Source organism: Peromyscus maniculatus, chromosome 5 (assembly GCF_049852395.1).
Source record: "Peromyscus maniculatus bairdii isolate BWxNUB_F1_BW_parent chromosome 5, HU_Pman_BW_mat_3.1, whole genome shotgun sequence".
Classification (NCBI taxonomy): domain Eukaryota; kingdom Metazoa; phylum Chordata; class Mammalia; order Rodentia; family Cricetidae; genus Peromyscus; species Peromyscus maniculatus.
This window is the reverse complement of record NC_134856.1, coordinates 45,990,835-46,014,807: the sequence shown is the minus strand read 5'-3', so window position 1 is coordinate 46,014,807 and position 23,973 is coordinate 45,990,835. Positions and strand designations below refer to the sequence as shown.

The window sequence follows — 23,973 nt, the reverse complement described above, 5'->3', positions numbered from 1 at the left end:
TAAACAACCATAATTTCACACATATCTTATCATTCTTATAGATTTGCAGGAACCCATTCAGATACATTATCATAATTTATTTAATTTTTAAGCATATCAACTCAATGACAATCTAGTAAAAAAAAAAAAAAAGGACATTTAAAAACTATTAAAACAGTACCAATCTTAGTTTATAGTCAAATCAGAAAAGGACAGAGGTGACCTTTCTTTAAGAGGTCTCAAAACTGTTTTTAAAGGGGATAGATTCAATAGTTTTACCTAAAATCCAAACAAACAAAAAGCCTTTAGTTGTCGTGGTGCACATTGTTTCCCGTTGATCTTCTTCCAAAGGCTAACGGGGCCCGTTTTTCTCCATTCAAACTACTCAGGTGAGGCTTTTTACATTTGTAAATAAAATGTGAAAGACTGAATTGTGAATTTTACTAAATTCATTATATGGTGACGTTTGCCAGCTTGTAACCTATGGCAATCTGCACTGCATGGTGGAGCTTTTGTCCTCACCACGGGCTCTAAGCAATTGCATTGTACACTTCCCTCTTTGCTAGTCATTCCAATACAAAGTAAAACAATCCATCAACCCATTTTCTCAGGCTTCTAAATCTTTCTTCCAGACATTTCCATCACTATTTTCATTGCATGTGACTTTGAACAAACACATCCATCGACATACCCAAACCTGAAGTGACAGGTAAAATTTTCATTTAGCCAGATTCTCTGTCCAGCACAATTTCAATTTCAAAGGCTTTCATAGGATGTAATGCTTGGCTAGAATAAATGATATTGAATTTAGATCTAGAACATTATCACATTCAGGGAAACTAAACATTAGTTACCTGTGGGTCTCACATCCTCAGAACAGTAACTAATGAGAACTCCCTCATCAAACAACTCACTCACTGAGCTACTCTTCCCAGAGTGATGCTTCCTGTGCCACAAGAGATAGAATGAGCATCTTCAGATGCTTGGAATAAACCTCCTTGAGAGCACAGAGAGGCTTGGTTCGTTTATGGGCTTCTATGTAAAAGAGGAGAAAGAGCAAAAGTGGAGGACTAGGGGGAGAAACTCAGACACTGGGAGGGGCAGGATGAGCCTAGCTGGAAGACAGTAGAGTGAAACCTTGGGGTGAAAGGCCAAGGACTGGCCAATGCCTGTGAAGTGTGAAGCATGGAACTGGCAGAACAAGGAGGAAGGTGCTGGGTGAGTAAGGTCACAATGATGAATCTTGTCCAAATCCTCTCCTACTTCTTATCAGAAGTCCCTGTAGCCTGATATTGTTTGAAACTAAGCATGTACCCACCACTCTCACAGAATGGTACTTGGTATCAATGGCTTGGATAGTGAGCTTCACCAGTTTCTTGATATTCTTAAAGAGATGATTAAAAAAAATGTATTTAGTAGTCTCACCAAACAAATGACACAGGTCCTGGAAACTTAGTGAGTATTTAGATGCTCACAACTGCTAGAGGTGTCCCAGCAACCCTCTAGATTTCTGTTCCAGATTTGTGGACAGAGACAGCTGCTGATCCTATCATTATGCCATGTCCCTTAGTCAGTGGAGTTTCTGGACTTAGGACAACCCCACTTCATGTCCACGGAGGATGAAGAAATCACATTTGCAAGAGCTAGTGTACTGGGTAGCTGTGTAAAAAAGACATGTGTATGTAAAAAGCATGAAGATGACTTTATTGAGTATGGGCATGAGGATGGTATAGACATGTGTTTATGGACACATGTGAATGTGCACATATAAATCATCATGAGGGTTGCATGAGGAGTTTCCAGTCATGTGACTGAGCATATGAGTGTGTATGTGTGTGAAACACAGTGTGTGAGGACTATGAGTTTAAAGTACATGCATGAAGAGCCATGTATGCATGAGTGAGTATCTTTGTATGTATGTCTTTATGTGAAAATTTGATTCTGCTAAAACCCAGTTATGCTTTTTAAAAAGTAAAAGAAAAAAGGTTGTATTGTATTAAGTTCCCGTCAAATTTTAATGTTACCACTTATTTTAAATTATAATGTATTAAATCATTAAATGATCCATTTATTATACATGGATGAAAGATTAACCACCCATAATACTAATGTGCACCCAGAGAGGCTGAATGGCATGCTAGGGATGCAGTTCTGACTTCCTGGCTTTGGGGCTGGGCTCTATGTTTTCTTAGTCAACTTTACCTCTCCATGCATCAATTTCCCTGTTCTTCAGACATAGTCACTGTCAAGATTTTGTGAAGGTAGATGTAAATTCTCATAAGCATTATATGCTTAGTTCAGGGCCTGGTATATGGATTTAAATCTGCAATGGTGTGACATTCCATCAAACTCAGTAATTAAAATTAGCAGCCTTGGTTAGAAGCACGGCTGGAATGATTCCTTCACTATAGTTGTCCAGGTCTACCTACAGTTTTTAATTATTACTAACTGTTGGTTATTATGTCAGAAATTGCTCATCCTTTACAATTAACTCTCGAATCCTGCCTTGCCATGTCCTTTGCCCATGCTCCTACTGAGTTTATGGGCTCATGCTAACACCCTAATCAATACAATACCCCAAGCATTCCTAGATGCAGTGATTCTCCTGCTCCCACACAGAAGACAGTAATGGAATGTGACAGTGCACAGTAGAATAGGTACACGTCATGTTCCCCTGCCCCTAAGTATATTCAACTATCAGGGTATCCAAAGCCAGCCTGATAATCAACCACACAGGTCTCTGACAATTTTATTGCTTGAGTGACACAGTGTATTGAGTTGAATGACATAGTTTTGGTATATTTGCCGCCTTCTAAAACTATAGCATGGCAGCGAAGACAGCACAGTGGTTAACTTGCTTGCTGAACAAGCATAATGACCTGAGTTCAGATTTATATAAGCCTCACAAAGCTAAATACAACCTGATGGCATCTCAGTAACTGCAGAAATCATACAGGAGGTTGGGAGGTGGAGACAAGAGTTCCTGGAATCTCACAGTCCAGAGAGCAAGAGACTCTGTCTAAAACAAGGTAGAAGTTGAGAAGAGACACCCAGGTTGTCCTCTTAATTCCACATGCATGACATGATACATATGTGTGCCCGAATTCACGTACAAACGCATATATGCTCACATATTGAATACACACACACACACACACACACACACACACACACACACACACGGATTAAAAATGAATAAAAATAAAACCATAAAAGCATGAGCATCAAACCTTTAGGTTGGTAGCATGTTTATGTGTAATTAACAGTCACCTATCTTATACTTATTATTAATATTATTATTTGAAATTTATTATATAAAGCAGTTTCTAAATTTGTTTATTTTTAAAGCAGATATAATTCATTTCTGGTGTAACAGATAGTAGTGATAAAAATACATATATCAAAATTGTGTTATCAAAATTTTGAATAGGTCACTGAGGAGATGTGAGGCTGTTCTTACCTGTCTGAGATGCCACATGAGTCTATCTGAAGGTCACTGAAGTTGCCAAGGGACCCCTGCTGGACTGCAATCAGATCTACCATTTTCTTGTTGATGGATATGAGTCTCATACATCCTTGAAATCCACCGAGTGGGCTCTTACACCTGGATCCAAAGCTTTTGTCTGGACATCCTGATAAGATCAAAGCAAAGCAGAGCCACAGTACATGATAGAAAAGCAGTGTTCAGGATCACAGCAGAATTTTATATAAAAATATAAATAAATAAAACAGACATTTGATTATTCTCTGCATTAGAGGAGAGAGATAACCCTGCTGGAATCAGTATTAGTTTCATCGCAATTCATGCAAAATATTGTCTGTTTCCATAGGATCCAAAGGAAGTCTCTAGATCTATAATAATTATGTGCACCAATTTAGCTTAATCTTAATTTAGAAGTTTAGCTATTGGCTCCAAAATCCTATTTGTGCCAGCCAGCAATGTCAAATCTCCTATAACTTAAGAGGGAACTTAGTCTTTAGACTGGAAAACTCAAAACATAAACTAGGACAAGTGTACCCTGAAGACAATAAAAGATAAATCAATAATAATGAAATGCCTTTGTACTTAAAGCTAACTCTCTGAGAAAGGAGATATATTGACCAAGAATAAAATTACTATCTCTTTATTTGATTAAATACTGTATTTCCTTATACATGCGAGAACTACACATATATTTGACAAATACAAATGGCTAAATGTCAAAAAATATTTTGCTGTTTGATTTTATTTATTCTTTGGCTCAGCAAAGAATGTTCTCTTAATGTCAATTTTTTTTCTAACATTTAAGATTTGTTCTCATTATTTAAATAACAAATATAATATTAACCATTACTGTCTGAGTTTAATGATGTTCTAAATGTTTATTCAAGTGAAGTAAATAATTTTATGGAGTATGAGCACATATATTTCGCTTACATATTTTCCATCAATCTTTCTTTGCTGCTATGGCTGTCAGCCACCACTACAATTTCACAGAATTAGAAGGGAGCAGCAACTTCTTAATTCCTCTCTGCTAGTTTTCCACCTGGAAATTTCCATTACAATTCAATATTTTCACCAAGGATATCCCTCTTTAATGCTTTCTTTTCCCAGCAAAATACATTTGCATGGCAAGAAAAATCCAGTTTTATTTAAAGCTATTAGCAGGCACTCAGAAATATGCTATTTTGATTTTAATGGAAATTTCAAAGTTTCAAATTTAATATATCAACAAAAGACCATCAAGGCTTTTTGAGTAGTGATTTGAGGTACACAGTAATGTATACATTTCCAGTAATTAAAATTCTTCTGGACCATACTGCATTGTTGTGTGACTATATCCTCCAACAGAATGCTTTCTAGAGGGAAAAGGAGGCTTACAGGACTCAGCAATCATACAAAAGTTGTAAGACCTCCCCCTCCCCCAGATTATATAAGCAGTAAACCAATTGCTGGGGAGAGGCAGTTCTCATGCAGCTGTCTGGAAGTTCTGAAGGTAATTCCAGAGATACAGCTTCAATGAGTCACCATCCCTGTCAGAGTAAGTATTCTGTGATGTCGCTACCTTTGAGGCACCCATGTTCTCATAAAGAGCCCCAATAAGTACATTGGTTCATGAGCTACACTTGGATTGAATATTTCTTTGGTCTTAGATGTCCTATTTGGAGTGAAGAAACATTTGCTCACTTTTCCCAGGAAACGCCATACAACATACAATGTTATCACAGTCTCCTGTAGCTAATTAAGAATGGCAGGATAGAGTAGAAAGGGTAATAGTTCAAGAACACTTGATAGTTCCCGTACACCAGGAGTATAAACTACTTGGCTACTCTCTTCTATGGTTCATGTTTCCTAACACATCTCAAAGTATTTCAGGATGTATTAAATCGTGCAGTGTGTCTGTTGAAATAAGAGGAGACAAACTGAATCATATTGAAAGATAATACAACTGTAGAAAAAGCCAAGAGTCGGATTATGGGTACTTCATATTCCTGTATGCAATACTCATTAAGCAAGAAATTCTAAGAATAAAGAAGGGTGCAATCAGGTTCATCTCATTAGTCTTTGAAGAGGCAAACATGGGGTAATACAGTGCAAAACCAGGGAGAAGTTGAACACTGTACCCATTCAAGATGAAAGTTCTAAAATAAGAAGATTGCTGGAGAACTTTTAATGCTGCATTGATGGATGGATACATTACCAGAGGCAGTCATTGTGTTAAATACCTCTGGAGATGACACATAAATTACCACCGTGTGCTGCTGTTCCCGAAGTAAGATGCCATTTCACGGTGGTGTGGCCTGGTCCTCAAGTACCTGATGCTTGGTTTTATGTAGGGAACTTGAATGTGAGCATTCTGCACCTCAGTTGGCATCCCCAGTTTGTGATGCATGCTGTGCTGCCCTTCAAAAAGATTATGTAAGGGAATTTACAGAAATTAGACACGTGACTATCTTCCACATGGAGAACCAAGATTTGAAATGCATGGCTTATAAATGATGAAAGCTGAGCAGTGTCCCAGGGTGCTCTCTGATTCTTTGAAATGCACTCATTCAAAAGAAGAAAGGTTAAAAAGAAAGAGAGCAAGGTGATGGATAAATAGTGAATGTTTTGTGTTGCATACAGAGTTCTGTTCTTTGAGAACAGAACTAACATCCTAACAGCCAATGGAGCAGGCACTCTGAAGACTGCAGAGCAGGAACAGAACCCAGGCTGTTGGGTCAGATGAACTCTCTACAGTAGAGTATGACAGCTAGGTTAGTATGACTGGACTTTGACACTACCACTTTGAACTTGAAGTTGGATTTGGAGAGTCCATGAGGGGTTCTCAGATCATGTTTTTTTTTTTAATCATAAATATAAACTGGTAAAGAATTAACTGTTGCAAAACTGTGTTCTACCTTTATAAAATAAGGAATCCCCATCCACACAGAACAAAAAGTTTTCAGTGGTAAACAACTGCAGCATAATGTTGGGGAGAGACGCAAAACTTTCAACTAGAAATTGCCAGAGTGTGGTCATCCCATTGCCACTACCAGCCTAACAATCAAGCCAGTACTTCACCTTATGGGGCCCTATTTTGCCCCTTCCCCAAATATGATTTTGCTATTGATACCCAGAGCTTCCCAGGGAAAGATGTGGTACCCACTTGGAACCCTTTATCGCTAATGTTCTGGAACACAGAATTTCTAGCCCCCAAATCCTAATAAGTCTGGTTTCTGGACTGAACTTTCCTTTCTTTGTTTGTTTTTGTTTTTGTTTTTGTTTTTGTTTTTGTTTTTGTTTTTGTTTTCGAGACAGGGTTTCTCAGTGTAGTTTTGGTGCTTGTCCTGGATCTCGCTCTGTAGACCAGGCTGGCCTTGAACTCACAGAGATTCACCTGGCTCTGCCTCTTGTGTGCTGGGATTAAAGGCATGCACCACCACCATCCAGCCCGGAATGAACTTTTCAATGCATGCATAAAGTCAAACCCTGAAAATGTTGGGATAGCCAAGACCCCACAGGGCACATATTAAAAGGACTTGGTACTGGGGTTTTATTGTAGAAGCTCTATAGCATATCTTTTAGGAATATCATAAATGGCTATAAATTTATAAACAATGGGAAAATAAAAATGAGCTCTTAATTCAGATAGTGGCCATCTGGGACATCCTAGAGAGACAAACATACATGATAAAATTAGTGTTTCTTAGACAAAATTATGCATAAGAAGATTTAGATTTTTTAAATGTTATTAGAGAGGTTGGGAGATAGTTCTGTGGGTAAGAGCATTTGTACAGCCATGAGGAACTGAGTTTAAGTGCCCAGCAGCCAAATAAAAGCTTTGCGTGGCATTGCACATGCCTTTTATCCAAGAGCTATGGAGATAGGTGAAGATAGGAGGATCTCTGGAGCTGCTGGATGACAGCCTCTCTCTAGGTTCAGCAAGAGACCATGCCTCAAGGGAATAAGGTGAAGAGCCATAAGACAGCATGCCTGGAACCCCTCTTTGGCCTCCACATGCACTGGTGGGCACCTGCACCTGTACGTGTGTGTGTGTGTGTGTGTGTGTGTGTGTGTGTGTGTGTGTGTACCACATTCACACTTGCATAGACACAAATACACCCAAAAAACTACTTCATTGGTATTCCTTAAATGTACATATGATCTGAAGCATAGACAATAAAGGAAACTGATGTGCAGTACATCTAGTAAAGCTTTGTGTAACTTGGTATTATCTCAGTAAATCTTAGCATAACTAACCCATTTTAGAATAATATAGAGTGTGACATGTATATCATAATAAACAAAAATTACAGCATGCATATACTTCACTCTCAAATATTACAGTGTGGATAAACACAATAGCCAGAGAAAATGTATAAAATAGCCAAGTATTACTAAATCTGAACATAGAGGACATAAAATGCTGCAAGAAAGACAATTCTATTTTCATGATTTATTAACAGTTTTATCCAAGCTTCTATTTTTATTTTGTATCCTTTAACAATATGCCTGGTGTTGGGTTTTTTTTTTCTTATCTCTTTCTCTGTTCTAAATCTCTCCCTTTGGATTGAAAGCTCTGGGTTCATGTATTCCATATACCTTACTATTGATTAAAAGACTGCGTTCCTATGGGTAACCATGAAATCCATTGTGTTTTGTGAAGCGACTTAGTCCATAGATGAGCAAATATTCATCTGGGAAGCAATTATGTCATTTTAAATTGTAGTCTTTTGCTGCCTTTTGCAGTAGTGGATTTTACATTTAATTACATGTACATATGAGTTTCTGTGTGGGTGTGTGTATGTGAGTGCAAGTACCACAGAAGTCAGAAGAGGGTGTTGGATCCCATGAAGCTGTAGTTACATGTGATGTGAGCCTCCACGCGGTTGTTGGGAGTTGAACCTCGGTCCTCTGCAAGAGCAGCCAGCACTCTTAACCACTGAGCCATCTCTCTAGCTCCTTGTTTTTGTCTTCCTTATTTCATTTTGTTTTGATTTGTTCTTTAATTTGCATTTAACCTCTGGTCTATGTCTTTATAATAATTCTTAGAAAATAATTTGAATTTTATTGGTAATTATTGAAAATTGAAAATCATTTTCCATATCAAAAATGATTCTAGAATTGGTTATTATTTTTTTAAGATTTATTTCATTTTTAATTGTGTGTGTGTGTGTGTGTGTGTGTCTGTGTGTGTCTGTGCATCAAAGGCTGGAGGCTAGAGTTACAGGCTATTGTGAGCTACCTGATATGAGTCTGGGAAGCAAACTCTAATCCACTGGAAGAGCAGTATGAACTTTTAACCACAAATGCATCCTCCTGGCCCCAGAAGCAACTATTAAACTGTAGTGAAGCAACAGCCAAACAATGATAATACGGAAAGCGCTATGACATAGCTAACTAAGTCTTGCTACTGAACTGCACTCCCTATGTCAAAGAGTCTGTGATTTCTTTTCAGTTGCAAAAACTCATTCTCATGCCACAAGTCTGCTTTGCCAAGCTTTTATTTCAATCAACCATCCATGAGACGGCTAAACACTCCATTTGTTCTTGTTCCCTAAGGAAAAGCTGATGCTGGAGGCTGGTGTCCTGCTTTCATCAAATGCACCAGTATATTTGTTTTTCTTCAGCAAAAAGACTGAGTTGCTATGACTAATTAGGTTAAATTATTTGTCCACTGGCATAATATTGCTTTCTGTACTGGGCAGTGGGGAAGGAGTAAGAACGCTCTAGGGCAGCTGAGAGTCTGATCAGAAAAACACCACAGTGACATCAACCCATCAAATCACAAGACAATGCACGAAGGCTATTTAACACTAGAAAAAAAAAATCTAACATGGCTTGGAAATAAGAAGTGAAGAAAGTGACCTACTTAAAATAAATCTCATTAGAAAAACTGTAAGCATAAGGAACTCTGCCTTATAGGAATTCATTTTAGGTCATAATTTGTCATTTTGATCCACTCAATATTTCCATATTTAAAGAAAATTAAAAATTAGTCCTAGGTTAGCAGGGTTAGCACTGCTTAAAGCATGAGAGATACCATCCCCAAGACAGAGAAGCAAGAACACAAATATAATCCAATGGACCACACGGTCTAACTCTTTTTCTTACCTCCAAAATAAAAGGTGCCTCCTGAATTAACTTGCTCAGGCCCCAGCCACGAAGAAGCAGGGGTGATGTGGCCATCCACGACCACACTCAGGTGATTTCTTTTAGCAGACAAGGAGACAGAGTGCCACTGACCATCATCTAAGCCAGCACCTGGAGAAAAGAGCAGAGGAATAGCTCTCAATAGCAAACATGAAGTGGTCAGTGACTTATGAACAGCAGTAGACATTTTCGATTGACTGCAATGCTTGAATCTACTGAAGACTCACCTTCCATAAGGGACACATTACAAGACACCCATAGATGCCTGAGCCTCATACCTACTGTGACTTTTTCTGCATATACATAGGTATGATAAAGTACAACTTACAAATTAGGCACAGTCAACCATTAGCAACAGTAACAGACTAGAATAGGAAAATAAACTGTAAGCATCATTTAAGCCCTATGAACTGCTTACTTCTGGAATTTTCCACTTAATATTTTCAGACCATAGCTGACCACAGTCATTAAAGCTATGGAAAGTAAAGCCACAGATAACTGGATGTCATATGAATTGTCCCCCTAGCAAATGTGAAGGAAATGCCCACAATCCCACTACTTGGGAGGATGGATGATATGGGAGGATTGGGAGTTTGAAGCCAGCCTAGACAATTGAGGGAGAGAGGGAAATTATGGGGAGGGAGGGAGAGAGACAGACATAGAGACAGAGACACAGAGACAGAGACAGAGAGAGACCACGCTTTTAGGATGGTGTTGACTACAACTTCAAAGTGGAGCCCATGTACATACAAGCTGCTAAGTGGACTCGGTAGGTTTTTTGTAAAAGAGCACACGTTGTTGGGAAGGAAAAGTGGTTGTTGGGGATAAGGGAAGAAATGGGAGGCAGATTTGATTAAAACAACATTTTATGCCTATATAAAATTATCAAACAATAAAGGTGTTAAAACAATATATTGTATACTAAATATCTTTCAAAAGAACCTCACATAGATTAAACATAAGATTGTATACATACGTTCAACCTAAGATTTCTGGAGAAAAACTTTGTGACAAGAGGCTCACGGGAACATTTAATGACACTCCTCGATTCGGCTTCATGGGAAGTTATCGACTATGTCAAAATAACTTAGAATTGGTTTTCTCTCTCTCTCTCTCTCTCTCTCTCTCTCTCTCTCTCTCTCTCTCTCTCTCTCTTTCTCTCTGTCTCTCTCTCACACACACACTAGCTCTCATACTCTTTCTATATAGCATACACAGTTCTAACTAGACTCACAATTTTATATAAATATAATGTTGCTATAATAAAAACCAAGGAGCTTCCACTAAAACAGTCTCTAGCTCTTCCTAAGGTGACACTCATGTCATTGTCCTTCTCCTCAAAGGCAATCACAACAATAGACATGTCCAAGGCCAAGCAGGGATAGAGAAGCTGAACTCTATGGTGGTTTTGCCAGTCAGTCTTACAGCCAGAGAAAACCCAAGTCAGCAAACAAAACTATAATCACCCTGTGAAACCCAGGGAGCCATCTGAAATTGCCTTATAAAGCTGAGTGAGTTTCCCTCACCACTGCAGTTTGAAAATGCACCAACACTCTCTTAAATTGGTCACATTGTTTTGGCATGGATACACTAAAAGGGACACAAACCTGACCCAGGGTTGAAAGCATACTACTCTATCATCCAAGAAAAGAATCTTTCAGTACCCAACTCTGGATTGTTCCATGAAAGATCCCTTGGACCCAGAGGTGAAGATGACAGATTAGATGCTTGATCTTGGACCATTTTCTGAGAAGGGACTCTACTTGAAAGACAGAATAGAGTCATAAAACCCATGACTGAGTAAGATTAGAGTCAATGTATCAAATTTCCCCAATGTGTCCTTCCAGCACTTCCTTTAGGAGGCAGCGCTCAAAGTGGTAAATAAAGCTTTACATGCTTCATCCCCAAGTGCAGATGCTTCCAGCCACCTCTCTGACCCCCATGTGTCCTCTAACTTATCCTACATGAATGGCTCCAATCTGTTGCTTCTCCTTAGGTGTTCTCTTCATTGTTAGACATTTCTCTTCCGACCCCCACATGCTGATGACGTTTCCGTTTTCCAATCTACTCTATAATGATTGTGAGTAAATGGGTCTGTGTGAGTGCAGGCATATACCTGCCACACTGTGCTCATGGAGGTCAGGAAACCTCTGGTGTCAGTCCCCCTCTGCTTGTCTGAAAGTCTCTTTGTTGTTGACTATGGCATATGCCAAGCTAGCTGGCTTGCCAGCTGCTGCAGATTCTCCTGTCCCTGCTTCCCATCGTGCCATAGGAGCATTGGGATTGCAGACACATGCTACCATGTCTGGATTTTTTAAGTGGGCCCAGGGGCTCAGACTCAAGTCCTCACTCTTGTTCCCCAAATTTTTTATCCACTGAATAATCTCCCCAGCCCTGGTTTTGCTTTCTTCTTTAGCTACAGAGTTCAATATGTAACTCAAGCCGATTTCCAAATCACAATCATCCCGTCTCAGCCTCCCACGTTCTGGGATCCAGGTGTGTGCCACTTCATCTGGCTTGCATAGTGATACTTTTATAGCATATGATAAAATAGATTACTCTAACATCAATGGTATATCAAGTACAGGTCTAGAGGACTGAAGAGATGGCTAGCGATTAAGAGCATTGCCTGCTCTTCCTGTGGACCAGGATTTGATTCTCAGCACATGGCGCTTAACAGTCATCTGGAACTCCAGCCTCTGGGGATCCAGTCCCTCTCTGGCCTCCATAGGTATACAAGGTATACAGCCATACATGCAAACAAAACATCCATATACATAAAATAAAAACTGAAAATAAAACATTAAAAGAGTGTAAGTCTGCTAAGCATGTGTTTTTATGCTTTGAAGGGATTACTTTGTGTTGTAATCATCTCTAAAAGTTTTATTTCTGTTTTCATATTTGTGGATTCACACAGGAGCTGCAGAGGGCTCAGGTCAGTCCAAGGATCATGCTTTGTGTAGCTGTGCCCTGGGCATCTGCTGATTGGGCACAGGACAAATTAAACCAAAGGCTTGGGGAGGCCTTTGGAATCCTACTTTCCATACAGAAGCCAAGTTAGATTATGAACAAATGATTGGCAGGACAACCCACTCTGTAGTTTGGCACAGTGAAATGCAATCATTTAACAAGCCAGCAGGTTATGAACTGGGGCCACACTTTTCAAGAGGCTTTTAGAAAGCTGAAATTTTGTGTAATAGACATCATTTACCTGTGGAGGAGACTTATTGCCTGTCAAGGGGATAGATTGTTCAAATTAAAACATGAACGATCCCTAACATATTTCAACTAGCCCTACCTAGTACATCAGACTTGATTTCACTTCTCTACCTCCCAACCTTCACTTCTCTACCTCCCAGTCTGATAAGAAGTGTCCCCTCTGAAAGGCACACTACTGTTAAAGGAAGGAACCATGCAACTTGTACTTTTTCCCTTATTAATTATATTACATAACTCCACTTTATCACAGCTTTATTAGTTATTCTTTTCATCACCGTGACAGATACCTGGAAGAAGGGACTTTAGAAAGGAAATGTTTATGGGACTGAAAAGATGACTCAGTGGTTAAGAATGTTTGCTGCTCTTCCAGAGGACCCAAGTTCAGTTCCCAACACTGGAACTTGGCACCTCACAACCTACTGAAACTCCACATTCACTGAAACCCTCTTCTGTCCTCTATAGGCACTTACACACACACACACACACACACACACACACACACACACACTCACTCACTCACACACACACATACACACACACATGCACGCACATACATACACACTAAAAAAAATCATTTTTAAAGAAGGGAGGTTTATGGTGATTTATGGCTAGAAGTCATCATGACAGAATTTCTGGTCATAGGAATGTGTAGCTGAGATTTTTCCCATCCCAGTAGGAAAACAAACAAACAAACAAATAAAAATCAGAGAGATCAGACTTGAGGTAACCTTCAACAACCCAGACCCGCCATCCCATGTCTTCCCATCATGTCTCCATCCTCAAAGTTTCCACATCCTGAACACCACCCATACCTGGGGACCAAGAGCCTTAAGCCAGGAGCCTGTGAGGGAGATGTTTCACACTGAAACCATCACTCATAATTCCTATCCATCCTGAACATCAAGGCCAGAGCCCTGAGGAGGAAAGTACCCCACCATTGAGCTAGAGCCCAGGGCCTACTTACTAGAATCTCAGGAGTGAGTGTATTGTCGTTATATTAATAAAGTAACCATTGCAAAAATGTTATTGAACAGTGGTTCACAATTACTGTTCAGTGCTTTTTACGTATTTTGTAATTTATACCGCAGTGGTTATTTCCCTTGTTGTAAGTCTGAAGAAAATGAAGCTTAGGGAGAATGAACAAATACCCTGGGTGCTATCCAGCTAGCAAGCAACAAAACAAACCAGAAACCCTTGCCTGACTCGACAGCCCACGATTTTCTCAGCTGAGCTGTGAGAAGCCAGCTGCCATACAGGGCCAGGAGAAGGACCTGGCACTATCGCATTGAACATAAGTCCCAGAATGCCAACATCAATAGCTGGGTGACAATAAGATCAAGAGAAAAAAACCAAAACCATTTCTAGGCTGCCTGGGATGGTACATGCCAGTAATCCTAGCACCAGGAAGGGAGAAACAAGAGAAGGGCTATAAGTTCAAGGCCAGCCTAGTCTACATAGTAAGTTCCAGGCCAGCTAGCAAGGTCTTGTCTCAAAACTTCAAAAGAACAAACAAACAAAAATATTATTATTTCAAAATCTTGGGTGTACACAGACCAAAAAGGAAATAAGATTAATGCATAAACCATAGGCACATCAAACTTCTCCCTCCTCTGAATAATGTAAATAACTACTGTCACTGTTTGAATGTTTAATGTCCCACTGCAGCTTCATGGTTTGAAAGATTGGTCTCCAGGTGATACAAGTTTGGAGGCTGTGGAACCTTCAAGAGGTAGAGTTTAGTTAATGGAAGCAGGTCACCAGGAGCTTGTTCTGAAGGCTATGGACCACCCCCTAGATCTGGCCTCTCTGCCTCCTGAGCAGATGTGATGTTGGCAGGCTCTTCTGTTGTACATTCCTGTGATAATGAGGTATGCTGCTCTAACATGCCTTTCCCAGCATGATGGACTGAAAGCCCCCAAAGCCCTGAGCTAAAACAAGTCCTTCCTCCCGTACACTGCCTCTGCCAGGTACGGTGATCCCAGCAACACACACTAAAATGGCTATTGCAACTACTAGTTTCTCTTTTGTCAGTTACCTCAGTGTTATTTCATTCTTCCGTCCTTCTAGGCTGAGATTACAAAAAACATCAAATCATAGAATTACCCTTACGTCCCAAGAGCATTTAATCTGGAGCAAACGTTTGCTTTCTAGATGCCACCAGCCAATGAACATAACCCCAAATTTTATGTCATTCTTAACACTTATGCATCAGGTTGCTCATGTGAGTCTCAGGGTATGTTTCTCTTCCTACCACAAGCAACAGACTCATTGTGTTCCAACTCCAAATACGTTCAAGGTGATCTTAGGCTGGGGAACACTGTCCAGTGTAAATATAAAAACTGAATAATAAATGGAAGGATTTGCAATTGCAGGTGGTGGAGGAAATAGAATTGTTCTAGACCCTTCTCTCCCCCAACCCAACTCCTCCACCCTTGTCTCTGGCTCAAACCACATAACTGTTACACAAATTATAGCAGGAAGTAAGAAGTTTTTATCTGCTTTCTCCTGTGTAATCTGCAGAGCTATCGTAAATTGCTATAGAAACAGTCAGGCAGCTCAGCTGCCCCCAGCCTCTGCTAAGACTGCAACAGGCATCTAGAAGGGAAGATGGATAAAGAAAAACACTAAGCCTGCCACTTAAGGTAGATCCTCTGCAAAGGTGCAGAAGGCAATTACATGTCTGCCATCACTCAAGGAACCACTGAAGAGTGGTGCCCATTCCCAAATATATCTCAGCGCTCTGAACTCACCAGGAATCCTACAATCACTAACTATCGGCACTAGCCAGAATTAAGGACCCAGATCACTAGATAGCTCCTGTCAAGGTGAAAATACGAGGGTCACTGGTGACTATCACTTCAGAGGAGGGCAGGAGTTTAAGGGGACAGCTTTACAGCATGAAGAGAGGAAGGGCTTAACAAGGAGCGAGGATGAGGTGGAACTGAAAAGGGGCTTTTTTTTTCTGGACGAGACACACCAAGAAGGCTGTACCATTGCCAGGAACACAAGGATTGCACATGTCTGTTAAAACAGAAGACACGCTTCAGATAGCACATGCAGGCTTACCACAGGCAGGTTCTGCTGTGGGACCCAAAAGCTTGTTCATGGGACTTATTTTCACCACTAAAACCACTGTCGGAACTTTAAACTTGACAACAAAGAATTTCCTTTTCAATAAGAAAATGTAACTGCATTGTTACATTAGGGCCTTGTCATCTGGATGGGTTTAGATTTTTGACATCTCTAACAGTGACAAGGGCTGAAAATATTTTGTGTCATGAGGGATTGCAAAGCACTGCTAAAATGTCTCATGATTTAGGCTAATATACTACCATTAATATTTCAAGGATGGCTTAGGTTCACATATTATTTTCAAGTAATTTCAAATGACAATTTGCCAATAGTACACTCCGTTACAAATTTATTCTGATCATTCAAATATTTGCATAATTCAGTTCTTTCTCCATATAATTTAGGGTTTTTTAATGGAAAAGGTAAAAATATTTTGAATATTTTAAGCCCTTAAGATTGGTAATTCATATGTCTAATAATTATGAAAGTTTAAGCCATGCTTATATAATGAAAAGATTTTTGTATAGTACAGTACCTCAAATGACCCCTAGTGAAAGGCCATTTCCTATGGGAAAAGAAACTGGCCAGGCACTCAACTACCGTTTAAGTAATTCATTTGTAAATAAAAAAAAAATTGCTTCACTGAAATTCACAAAAATTTACATATATACTATAACCTACATGGAGTGCACTTGATAATGTTTCACAATCAAATCAATTGCTATATTATAATGACTCCAATAAAGCCATAAATAACTGTTGGATTGGTATTGCATTATACTAAATCTTTTCATTATGTAAGGATGGCTTAAACTTTCATAGTTATTAGATATATAATTTTGAAAGAAACTGGAAAAAAGAGAGTGGGGAGAGTTGGTAGCCAATGCTTGCTATTTTCAGTGTAATTTATTTTACCACCCTGACACTCATAGTTAGATTCCTTATTATAAGCTATGAAAATAATCATATAAAGTCACATGATATCATAATGGATTATGCCATGTCTATATTCAAACATTCATTTAAAGATTTTAAAATCACTTAGGGTATTCTATACAGAGCTATACCTAGTAATTTGTTAACCACACATTCCTATAAAGAGGTTGGAAGTGAGCTAGTTTCATGCAGCTCACTACAGTAATGTTGTACTGAAGCAGTTTCTTTAAGATGTTGAAAATTAGGCTATGGCTGTAACCACTTCAGAGGATGTCAAATACATCACAATACACTACACACTAATGACAAGCTTACATTTTTAGACTCTCGTTTTAGGAGCCTCTTAATTATTCATATGACACTGATTGGTTTATTTCCCCTTGTCCAGACTACAAATCTACCACATTGAACGTTACAGAAAAAGTCACAGCATAGTACTTCTCAAAAATTATAATTAATGCTGACTTTCTAGCACTCTAACTTAAAACTGTAGTGATACAGGAACCCAAATGACAATAAAAACATACAAACAATAGGCCCCTGTACTGGCTGACTTTGTGTCAACTTGACACAAGCTACAGCCATTTTGGAAGAGGGAACTTCAACTGAAAAACTGCCCCTACCAGATTGTCCTGTGAACAAATCTGTATTACATTTTCTTGATTGATGATGGATGTGTGAGGGCCAACCTCACTGTAGGCAGAGCCACTTTTTGGCTAGTGGTCCTGGGTGCTCTCTGAAAGAAGACTGAGGAAGGCGTGAGGAGAAAGCTGTAAGCAGCACTCCTCCATGGCCTCTGCATCAGCTCTTGCCTCCAGGTTCCCGCCCTGACTTCCGCCAAGGGTGGAATGTGATATGGACATGTAAGTGAAGTAAACCTTCTCCTCTCCTAGTTCCTTGTGGTCATGGTATTTTATCACAGCCATAGAAAGCCTAACTAAACACCACGTTAACACCAATTTGTATACATGGTTTTTTCTATTAGTTTCAGAATCTATTTTAACTTTTCTCATCTTTCTTTCCGCAATCATATTCTCTAAATGTTGGTCATAGCTAATATAGACGAGTAGTACAATAATATTTATAAATTGTTTTTAAAGATCATTTATTAAATTAATGTAGCAACTTATCCCAATGGGACCTCTAGCTGCCAGGAGTGCATGCTATTCTGTATATGAAAAAGCTGTGATGGGGATTACTTGTAGAAAGCTATATAATTTTAATGAAGAGACAAATATATCCCTCACCCACAGCTCTGACCTAGATTGAACATTAATTTTTGAGACACATATAAAGTTACCTTAATTATATTACCTCTAATTGATAAAAGGATACTGCATTATACACGAATGCAGAGAACCAATTGGTGCCCGGATGGCAAAATTTGCACAAATTGTTGCCTGTTTAAAAATATATCCAACTGGGCCACGCAGCAGTGGCGCACGCCTTTAATCCCAGCACTCGGGAGGCAGAGGCAGGTGGAGCTCTGTAAGTGTGAGGCTAGCCTGGGCTACAAAGTGAGTTCCAGGAAAGGCGCAAAACTACACAGAGAAACCCTGTCTTGAAACCCACCCCCCAAAAAAATCCAACCATTACAAGGTACATTTGAATATTAGTATAATGACATAGACAGATATAGGTACCAGTGTGGCCTCTACCATGCTCTCACACCAAGATGGACAATAGCTATTGGGCAGTCTAATTCCTCACTAAAGGACATTCAGTTAATGTACTGGCCTGTTTCAGTGCCATTCACTTTTACCCCATTTCCTCCTGCTATGTTGATGACTTGTCTGTATTAGAGGAAGGGCCATGCATAGAAATTTCTATTCCCTCATCATTATCAACTATGTTAATAAGAATTTTGAACACTGGAATCATATTTAGAAGAAAAATTGGAACTAAGTTTCTCTAAGGAAGGGTAGTGATAATCTTATTAACTCAGGTATCCATTTATTAAACAAATATTAATTTTTGGTTATGCATGAAATTTGCAGAGAAGGGACACAGAGATAGTGAAATCTTTCAAATCCATATGCTTTGCCTGCAGGAATACATTTATTACCTGCTGTGATGTCACTGGATGACTTTCCTGGCTGGTAGAGATTCAGTTTAAGTTTTCCATCGCTGAGCAAGAGGAGAAGACCGCCTGAAACCAATTGGAGTTCACTGAAGAGCAGAAGTCCCGCCTTATTCCAGGTTCGGAATTGAAAACTGGCTGAGATGGCTTCCTCTTTAGAAGATGCTGGGAGTACCAAGTAACTCCTGGTGCTCAGGAAAGTCAGAGGCACAGACTGTGGTTGTGAGCAAGAAAATGACGTATTTCCCTGAGGACAGAGGACAAGAACAGGCATTCAGCTTGTTACAGCCCACTCGGAATGGAATTTAAATGCTTGTGAAGTCTGATTATCAATCCCATATTATTTTATCCTGAAAACAATTTGCTATACCATGAAGATCTAAATCTTTGCCATTTATCTCAAAGTTCTTAAAGTGTGTTCCCAGTTTTTCTCCCCATTCTTCAACCTTGGTATATATAGACTTGCAAAGTCAATAAAATCAACTTTATCGAGAAGAATAAACAGTGGGAGGAAATCTTGGTCAAACAAACAAATAAAAATGAATCTGTTAAAAATTGAACTTTTACTTCATACAACTATTGTGTTGTATGTTGGGTGAATGTTAAAAGCTTAAGAGCACAAAATGCTGTTAAAGTATACACTAACTTATGAAAGAAAGGGAATTTTAAGACCATCAAACTGTGGAGATGGGAGCAGCTTTCAGCTGCAGTTTAATTCTATGCTTTATTTGGGTAGCTGCCTCCTGCCCTACACAGCACATCCTCTTGTCCATGAACAAGTGTTGTATAGAGACATTATTTTGGATGAAACACAAAAAAAACTTTCATTTTTCTATATTTCCTTTTTAATTATCTCCCTTTAATAAAAAATAATGAAAATAAAACCTTACTGGATGTTAGTAACATACAAAGAACATGAATTCACAGAGAATTAGAAATGAAATCTTCTCCATAATAAATATTCCTGTGATGCTCTTTGGGATTTTCTGCACAACGTGAGATTCAATTTACATATTTTGAATTTTAAGCAATGAGAGAAATTAATGAAAATCTATTTACATCTGCATTTTATTATCAAAGTAGTAAAGCTGGAAACAGGGCTTCCCAGAATTTCAATCATTGTCTGATTCTAGGTAAAAGTTCCCTGAAAACCTAGGATGATGCTTGACTCTCAGAAGTAGAGCACCAGCGATTTTCCCCCAAAGGTGTTGAGAATTTTGTACAGTGAAGGACGAGCACAAACCTGTGGAGACAGCCACTGCTTGCTTGCTAGCAAGAAGACCAGAGTTCCATCTTCCAGAACTCATGCCAAAAAGCCAGGCTTCAGACTGGGAAGATGTCCAATGGTCAAGGCACTTGCTCTGCAAACTTGACTACTGGAGTTTGGATACCCAGAAACTCACACAAGTACTGGGTGGGTGGGGAGGCCACCTGTAATTCCAGCCTCAGCAGGCAGAGAGAAGGAGATCCCCAGAGAAAGCTGGCCAGCAGGAGACAGGCAAGCTCTGAGTTTGATTGACAGATACAGCTTCAATGAATAAGATGGAATAGTGATTGAGGATGATTCTGAATAGCATCCTCCAGCCTCCACTTGCACACATCCACTAAACCACAAAAAAGCTTTCATGTGCCCACCACCACCACCACACACATGTGGACATGATGATAAGCACAGAGCGATGCTGGTTTGTCCCACTGTCCTTCTGCCTTCCACTCTGTAGCACCTATTTATCAAGACATCTGGTCCTTCTGGGCAGCAACAAGCCAGGCTGATGCCCACCCCAGATGTGTGTCATGAACAAAAGCTACCCAGAGGCAACATCTCCTGTGGAACCCTCACCTCAGGAAGCTGCCTGCATAAGCCACAATGCTCTGCCAAGTCCAATTGGTCCATTCACAGTACAGCATCGGAGAGTGACTCATCTGATCTTCAACCTTCCCATGCTAGGCCTTCACTTCCTGGTTCCTGTGCTAAGTCCTAAGTTCTATGTTCAGAGAAAGGTGCCCTGTTTGTAACACTCTGCTACTGCTTTCCTGACTGAACCATGACCAACAATTAGAGCTAAATGCTGCAAGGGTTCCATGGACTTGGGGTACAAAGGAGCCCAGACAATATTCCTATTTAGACAGCCTGGCAGCTGCAATGATGTAACAACCTATAAGTTTTTTTTACTTGTTATGAATGGTCATGGCAATGTTGTAACAGTCTATACATTTTTATTTGTTATGAATGGCCATGGCAATGTTATAACAGTCTATACATTTTTATTTGTTATGAATGGCCATGGCAATGTTGTAACAGTCTATACATTTTTATTTGTTGTAAATGGCCATTGCAATGTTGTTTTACTTCTTATGAATGGCCATGACAAACACAAGTGCTTCTAGTTTCTTGTTAACACACCAAAATGCTCCCTGATTCCAGAGACTGTGCTCATCCAATGAGCTTGTCAGGGAACAACTTCTTAAAGAAATAAAACAAAATAATAATTAATCTACTGAAAGCAATGCTATCTCAACAAAACTGAAACAGCCATGACAAAATTAAAAATGAAATCACAACAAAATTTTAAAATAGTTTCCATACTATTTTTTTTAATTTACTGTTGTATGACAGTTATTTCCAAATTAAAACATTCCACCTAGAAGTGGAGCAGGCTCATGAGATTAAAGAGGTAAACAAAACATCACATGTCTTAGAAAGCTGAAACTCAGGAAGTTCTGGAAGGTCCCTCCACAGCTTTGTAAAAGCCACAAACAACTGCTCTCTCCTGTGAGGAGGGAGCTCTAGAACAGCAGCTTTGTGAGTCATCACATGTGCTTGGGTGGCCTTTTCCACGATGCAGCTGCTTTTGAGTCAGCCTGGCTTCTGTAGGTAATCCGGTGCCCATTCACCTACTAGTGACCCCAAAGGAAACTCAATGGTTCACCAAGTTGGACTTTGGTGCCATCATTATTTTGATCTGTTTTGGGTTCCCTTTCTGGAGTGAGGAGATGTGTGTGTGTGTGTGTGTGTGTGTGTGTGTGTGTGTGTGTGTGTGTGTGTGTGTGTGTGTGTGTGTATGTGTGTGTTGTGTCTCCCCAGGTAAAATCTGTCACTCATTTACTTCATATAAAAATGAATATATGAAAAATAGTTATTTTATGAATTATAATTCCCCTAAATAGAACTAATCTCCTACATGTATACCGTCAACCAGAGAGAATTTTAAATAAGAGTCATGTCTAAAACACTATAAGTAAGAACCTCTTATGGAGCAATTTTATTTGGAAAAGGTATATCTTACTCATCCCTTCATATGGAGACTCTTACCATGGTGATGATCTGAGGACTGTGTTGCTTGGCCAAGCCAATGATGTCCACTCCATTATAATAAAGGTTCTCTAAACATCCATGAAAATGTTTGTATGGCAATGACACTGATTTTGCAGGTGCTGAGATCCCTCCAAAGCTGATCTTAGAAAGAAAAATGGCATCAATAATATTGTTTAGTGATTTTTATGATAACCCGTTTAAATAATTATGATTAGCAATTATAGCAGTAATCATCACGTAGATAACTTTACAACACCATACATAGAAAAAAATAAGATACTGACTTTTAAAAACAAATTTATGTGCATTCAGTCTTCATTTGTGTGACAGCTTGATTATCCTTCCAAGTCGCTAATCACACCTGGTTTTGATATTTACTGCTTAATGAAGAAAAATACACTTTTTGATTCACAGTGGAACTTGGTCTATTTAATAATGTAGCTAATTATGATATTTTATTTTGTATATGTTTCTAGTACAAATTGTTATTTACATATTTAAATCAGTTGTTAATGAATTAATCTGTTTGCTGTTATAGTCTCTCATAAATCTATATTTCTCAGGGGTGGAACTAGAAGTCAGTGTAGCTTCACCTAGGAGGAAGAATAACAGCGCCGTGATTCAGTTAAAAGGGTGGGGAGCTTCTTCTTGATAGAACAGAACAGAAAAAAATCAGACTATGCATTCTAGATTTGCATGTGGCAATAAGATCTCATCACGGGAAACATAATCTACCTGTTCGGTATTGTGACTGTATGTGTCAGGTGAAATTATGATCATGTTATATAATGATACATATAAATATATAATTAATGATGAGCCCCAAATTCCATGTGCTAGTAAGCTAGGTCACCTTAGGAATGCTTCGTCCGCCTGGGGATTTATTCTGAAGGTGTCTTTTTATAGCATATTTTCTGTTAGGAAGTTAAACCACATATACATCATCAAATGTGTATTAATTGAAATGTAACCACCACACCTCATAATCAAGATCCAGGTAATTGAATTCTCCCTGGGCATGGAAGTGATGCCTGTGCTCGTCCACTGTAAAGTTGACCTGTTTGCCCAGTCTCTGGATGAGCACAGAATGCCAATGCTGATCATCCAGCAGGCTGCCCAAGGTGAGGTTGATCAGGGTGGAACTAGAAGTCAGTCTAGCTTCACCTAGGAGGAAGAATAACAGCGCCGTGATTCAGTTAAAAGGGTGGGGAGCTTCTTGATGGACCAGCATCTCTCACAGTAATTTGCAACCTTCTTCCATGCATGCCATCCTGAACACTAGTGTGGATTTATCTGAAGCTTGATTATAATGATCTCTCAACCTTGCTGTAATTTCTTCCACTGTTAATTCTTTCTATTATTATTACCCATTGCAAGCTCATTTTCTATGTAAATTTTATCTTTGCTACAAGCTCATTATTTTTACTGCTGTAATATTTTTCAATGACCCATCCCATTCTTTATGATGTTAGGAAATAACTGTGGAGCTACATCAGAGTTATAGGAAGAGCATCCAAAGAGGGATTTGTGCAGTTTGCAAGCATGAATCATATGGGCACTTGTTGGGGGATATTCTATCACACTGTGAACCCTGAATTTGCATTTGCATTAATTAAATAAAATTAATCTTGGGTCAGGAGGCTATGTTAGCAACTAGTTGACAGAAAGTAATCATAGAGCCTCAGAGGGTATCCGGGAGAGAGAGCCACAGGATGTAGTAGGGAGGGGTTTGGAGAAGCATAGGGTTTTCTGGTT

At 39.2% G+C, this 23,973-nt stretch overlaps 1 protein-coding gene across 2 annotated transcripts in view; it reads right to left on the bottom strand.

Annotated features, from left to right (window-relative positions):
• The window catches only part of Cntnap4 (contactin associated protein family member 4), a 282,485-nt gene that overhangs the window by 87,153 nt on the left and 171,359 nt on the right, over nt 1-23,973 (bottom strand). Inside the window, exons 6-10 of one of the 2 annotated variants that reach the window (XM_006974070.4) lie at nt 23,198-23,382; nt 22,216-22,359; nt 18,888-19,149; nt 9,557-9,706; nt 3,440-3,611 (exon numbers count right to left, since the gene is read on the bottom strand). In XM_006974070.4, coding sequence (XP_006974132.1) covers nt 3,440-3,611; nt 9,557-9,706; nt 18,888-19,149; nt 22,216-22,359; nt 23,198-23,382 — 913 coding nt within the window. The remainder of the gene's footprint in view (nt 1-3,439; nt 3,612-9,556; nt 9,707-18,887; nt 19,150-22,215; nt 22,360-23,197; nt 23,383-23,973) is intronic. The other variant, XM_042277745.2, reaches the window with a different exon arrangement.